Source organism: Chlorella variabilis, assembly GCF_000147415.1.
Source record: "Chlorella variabilis unplaced genomic scaffold CHLNCscaffold_3, whole genome shotgun sequence".
Lineage (NCBI taxonomy): Eukaryota > Viridiplantae > Chlorophyta > Trebouxiophyceae > Chlorellales > Chlorellaceae > Chlorella > Chlorella variabilis.
Genome location: NW_005435085.1, coordinates 1,827,720 through 1,833,447, shown reverse-complemented (window position 1 = coordinate 1,833,447; position 5,728 = coordinate 1,827,720). Strand labels below are relative to the sequence as shown.

The following is a 5,728-nucleotide window of genomic DNA, read 5'->3' as shown; positions in this document are numbered from 1 at the left end:
GCGGCGGCGGGCTCGCAAGCGGCTGCAGCAGCAGCTGATGGATGTGAAAAGATCCAGGACCCGGCAGAGCTGCCCAGCGAGAACAGCCAGTCCACCACCAAGCTGGGCTCCGAGGGCATGGGCAGCGGCACGCTGGGCAGCGCGCTGCCGTCCCCCGGGAACAGCGGCTTCCTGGAGCCGCACGCCAGCAAGAGCAGCGTGCCGGATGGGGCATGGAGGTCTAGGTGGGTGTCGGGCTGGCTGGGGTGGCGGCTGGCAGCTGCGCGCGCTTTCCTGGGTGGCTGGCTGGCCGAGGCGCCCTCTTAGCGATGCTTGGCAGGCAGTGCACGCCCACTGACCTGCCCATGCCTCCGGGCGCTCCGCTCCTGCAGGGTGGGCTTCATCGACGGCTTGCAGCTGGGCGGGCTCATCGGTCGCGGCGGCTACGCGCGCGTGTACAAAGGTGGGTGGTCCGTCAGGACTGGCCGGAGCAGCAGGTTTGCACATGGGTCTCTGGTCAGTGCAGCTTACACAGCGCCCACCATCTCCCATGCACGGAGTCATGTTGCCTCGGGCTGGGCCCTCAGCACACCCAGCTGCAGCCTCCATTCTGCGCGGCCCTTGCTTCTCCTGCCTGCCTGCTGCCTGCAGGTCGCTGGAAGGGCACCATGGTGGCGGTGAAGGTGGTGGAGACGCACGTGGGGCCGGAGCAGCAGTACGATTTGAGAAACGAGCCGCTGCTGAGGTGGGGTGCACCCACAGTTGCCAACCAGCAGCGCATTCGCCTCCACAGCTTCATGCTTGCTGCTGCTCTGCCTTGGCTTGTGCGCTCAACAGCTGCTTTCCCAACTCTGCCAATCCCTGCACCATGCCCCATTGCCGTTCCCACCAACCCCCACATGGTCGCCATGCCGTGCGTGCGCCTACCTGCAGCCTGAGCCTGTCGCACCCGAACGTGCTCCAAGGCTACAAGATGTGCGCAGTGAAGGTTCTCACCGAAGCTGAGGCGGGCTTAACTCTTGAGAGGAGCCTCTCAATCGGTGGCAGCGGTGACCTTAGCAACAGCAATGGGGCCCGCAGCTACGTGGGCAGCGGCAGCGGTGGCAGGGTGGTGCCACACCTGACCAACCCAAATTGCATGGTCCAAGTCATGCCGGCAGATGCGGTGCTGGAGCCAGGGTGAGGCATTGGCTGGTGATGCGCTGAGTTGCTCCGTGCATCCCGATCAGCCTGCTCATCCCTCTGGTCCATTCATTTGCTCTCTTGTTTCTGTCTCTCGCTACGCGCAGGATGTACGAGATGTGGCTGGTCAGCGAGCTGGCGGACAAGGGGACCCTGGCAGATGCCATGAAGGCTGGCTTGTTCAAGCAGGCTGAGCCGCCAGGGCGCAACCTGGTGAGCGCCTGGGAACTGCTGAGAGCATTGGGCTGAGGAAGCAGCCCAAATTGCCTGCTGGAGGTCTGGCCGTCTCTTACATTTGCCTGTCTGCCTGCCTGCGTACAGCCTGCTATCCTGCTGTGCTTGCTGGATGTGGCGCGCGGCCTGGAGTACCTGCACAGCTGCAACATCATGCACGGCGACCTCAAGCCGCAGAATGTGCTGCTGAAGACGGCCGCTTCTGATAGCCGCAGCTTTGAGTGCAAGCTTGGCGACTTTGGGCTCAGCCGCATACTTCGGGAGACGGAGACACATGTGGACACGGGCTCCTATGGCACCGTGACGCACGCCTCGCCTGAGCTGCTGACAGAGGGGCGGCTGACGAAGGCCAGCGATGTGTTTGCCTTTGGCATTGTTCTGTGGGAGCTGGTCAGCGGCCAGCGGCTATTCCCAGACATGCACCAGATGCAGGTGGGGCGCTGGCGCCGCTGGGCTAAGCGAATCTGACTGACTGCTTCAGAGCATGGTTGTGCTGCTGTGTGTTTGCACTTTCCCACTTATCCGTGCCGGTCTGCCGGTGTCCACTTTCGCACATCCTGGCTGCACTCGTGCTGCAGATCATCGTTCATGTGACACAGAGAGGCTACCGTCCGCCCATCCCCTCCGACTTTCCGCCAGCACTAGCAGATCTGGCGCAGCGATGCTGGGACGCTGATCCGCATGCAAGGTCAGGCACCGCTGCAATGCCAGCCTCCCTTTGTCTGCCTGCCCAGCTCCCCTTGACCCCTCGTATGCATGCTCTGTGCCTTCCTGCAGGCCGGACACAGAGGCTATTGTGCGGGAGCTCATTGAGTTCAGCGCCAGTAGCGGTCCTGCTGTCCCGGCGCAGCGTGATCTTGTCGCCCCTGTGCCTTCTGCGGCTGGCGGTGTTGCTGCCCCTGCCGCAAGGGGTCCATCCACCTCTCCATTTGCCCAATGATGGGCTTGTGTCTGTCCAAACCTCGTTTCCTATTACCTTGTAATCCCACCACCCACTGTGCATCTGCCTGTTGCCCAAGTGCCATAAAACCCCGTCTCGCACCGTCGCATTAGGTGGCCTCCCTGCCCGTTAGTGAGAAACTCAATTTATTCAACCCGTATGTATTCTTGTGCGCCCCTCATTAAGCTTGAGACCATCCAGCATGATTTTGCCTCGCTTCTTCTGTTTTCCCTCGACGCTAACTTACTGCTGCTGTTACTGCTCTTTTTTGCGAGACCTTCTATTTGAGAGCCTAGTAGTAGCACAACATGCATGCCATGTCACTCCACGATACCAATTTGGCAGTGCAAGAGCCTCCTGCGACTGCTGTAACAGCATTTCTTCCGTCATTGTCACGTCACCGCAGGCTGCCTACCACCGAGCGCCAGGAAGCCGGCTCGCAGGCTGTGGGCGGCCATTCAGTGGCATCTGTTTAGCGAGGAGAGGCGCGGTTCTGAGGGCTCCAGCACGCAGATTTGGTCGTCCCATGATCTGTTTATTTACCAGGCCTTTGGACCAGCGCCGCCGCCCCCGCCCCATAGTACAGCGCAGCAGTACTAGTTCGCGTGCTTACTGCTGTGGGAACGTGGCGGCTTTACCAAACCCTGGCGATGGCGCAAGTGCGGCCCGGCCCTGGGGCCCTACTTCTGGTCTCCCTGCTGCTTTTGGGCAGCGGCCACGCGGTGCTAGTGGTGCCCGTCAGCACCCCAGAGCAGCTGTTGGATGCCCTCGCCGTGGCCACCGCCCCCGGAGCACCCAGCGACACGGTGGTGGAGCTGCAGCAGGACATGGCCCTCACTCGGGCAGCCGCGGCCAACTTCACCCTGCCCTTTGTCATCGCGGGCAACCGCACGCTGACGCTGCGAGGGGGTGAGGGCTTGGGGCCGAGGCCTGTGCTGCCCTGGGCGTGCCCCCCCCCCCCCCCCCCCCCGCCGCCTCCCCGCATGTTGCTGTGTGGTTGGGCAGCAGCACTGATCGCCCGGCCCCTCTCTGTCTCCAGCGGATGGCCAAATCAAGCACCTCGACTTTGGGGAGATAGACGGGCTTTTATACGGCAAAACTAATGCCAGTCTTCGAATAGACAAACTGAACGTCACTGGTGTGTTGCCCCACCACCGCGCAGGCTGCTGTAGCCTGCTGTTCTGGCTCGTTGTCAGAGGCTCTGTCATGCCGGCGCTGTGCTGCTGCTGCGCGCAGTGACCCATGCACGTCGTGCTTGTTCCCGCTCTCATACTTGCTGTGGGCTTGGTGGCGCGGCGGCGTGCCACGTGCTGTGATCTTGCGCTACGTGATCTTTGATGTGCAGGCGCTGCTGACCCGCAGTTTGGTACTTGGCCAGAGGGGGTCACCAGCCCAACCGTGGTGCAGTCCATGCCACTGTGGCCGACCTTGTGGGCTGATCCAGGATTCAGGGTAGGATGGCAAAACGCATGTTGGCAGCGTTCGTGTCCCAGCCTGTTTGTCAGATGTTGTACTTGCGGCGGCAGATTGGGTCATGTCTGCCAGCTGGCCTGGTCGCATGTCCAAGCACCATCACCCATTTCTGACGGGGGGGCAAAATATTTTCTATTTTCGGCGCCCTTTTCTGCAGTTGGCCGCAGACAACTCCAAATATACCCTTCATCCAACCACGTTGTGCACCCCGGAAGTCGTCGCCGCCCAACTTCAGGCTTTCGCGGACCTTGCCAAAAGTTCTGGCAGCAACGCCACAGAACTGTACACAAACGGCACCTTTGGCTTCTTTGTCGATTGGGCCGCACCGGTGCCTGTGCTGAGCCCGGACACCAAGGTCGCAAGTGAGTCAGTGCAGCAGCAGCAGGGGACCGCTGTGCGCTTCATGTGCTACACCTCCCTGTACGCGCATCCTGCTCACCTCGCACCCGCACTGCGGCTCTCTCTGCCTGCTGCGCCGTTCCAGTCTGTGTGCCCACGATGATCCATGTGCCTCGGCAACTGATCCACAAGCTCATCTTGCGTGCTCGTGTGCCCTGGTGCCCCTGTTTGTGATGCAGTTGGGACAATCTTTCAATCTGCGAAGAACACTTCAATACAATGCATGCTGCCTAGTGCCACAGAACCAGATGTGGTGCCTGTCAGCACGCCGGAGCAGCTGCTGGCAGCCCTGGCTGCTGCTACCGGGCCTGGAGCGGCAAGGAACACTGTACTGGAGTTGCAGCAGGATGTGGCCCTCACCCAAGCAGCCGGAGCCAAGTACACCTTGCCCTTTGTCATAGCAAGCAACCGCACACTGACGCTTCGAGGGGGTGAGCTGGGGCTGGAGGCAGGAAGCCCCCTTGCGCCTGCCCAGCTGCATCCCTGTGTGCATGCACCAGCCCGCCTGGCGCCGCGCCGGCGCCATTGCTTGCATCGAGTGTGCCAGCTGTCTGCAATGCTGACGTCTCGCATGCACATTTCAACACTTTCTCGCTGCTCATCTGCCCGCAGGCGATGGGCAAATGAAGGGCCTGGACTTGGGCGAGCTGCCGCAGCTTCTCTTCATGAAGCCCAACAGCACGCTGTCTCTCGAGTATCTGAATGCCACCGGTGCGTGGCTGCGCCTGCTGCTTTGTGGCCCTTTCCGGTTGCAACCGTGCTTCACCTGCTTCCGTTCTGCCCGTTGCCACAAACTGTGATGGTCAGAGGCATTGCCAGGCTCCCATAAGCCGCATTCGCCTCCCAGGCCATGCATGGGTTCACAGAAGCTGGCTCGTTTTGCTGGCTTCCTGCAGGCCCAGCCGATGCGCAGTTGGGGTCATGGCCAGAAGAGGTTGACAGCCCGACAGTCATACAGCTGATGCCCTTGTGGCCAACCCTCGGCGGCGATGCCGGGTTCACTGTGAGCATGCCGGGGAAGCGATAATGCATTGCCAGTGGGCATGCCCAGTTTTGGCTCCTTAAGCACAGCAACCAGCCACTCACGGCAATTGCCTGCGTTCCACACTTTCTTGTGATACTGTGATGGTGGCTTGCTGGTCACCGAGCTGGTGCCTTGCTGCCTCCTTGCGCTGCCTGCAGTTCGTGCTCCACAATTCCAGCACCACCCTGTTCCCAACCGATTTATGCACAGAAGAAAATCTGGCGGCCCAGGCTGATGGCTTGGAGGCTCTCGCTCAGAGTGCGGGCAGCAACGCCACGCAAATTGCGCTAAACGGCACGACGGGCACTTTTGTGGATTGGGCTGGCCCCATCCCGGTGCTGAGCCCTGTCACCAAGGTGTCAAGTGAGTGCGGCCGCATGGCTACATGCCATGCGCTGGCCACAATGATGGCCTCCCCAGCCATGGTTTTGCACTCTCATCTTGCGCTTCGCATCCTGCCGGCAGCTGCCTTCTGACAGTGCTGCGCATTACCCTCG

General features: G+C 61.3%; 1 protein-coding gene across 1 annotated transcript; it reads left to right on the top strand.

Annotated features, from left to right (window-relative positions):
* Nucleotides 1-1,512: 1,512 nt before the first annotated feature.
* CHLNCDRAFT_19742 (hypothetical protein) lies at nt 1,513-1,863 on the top strand (the record flags this gene model as incomplete). The annotated part of the gene is made up of 1 exon (XM_005850934.1): nt 1,513-1,863. A coding segment is annotated over one exon (351 nt), but the record flags the coding sequence as incomplete, so codon positions are not given.
* Nucleotides 1,864-5,728: the final 3,865 nt, after the last annotated feature.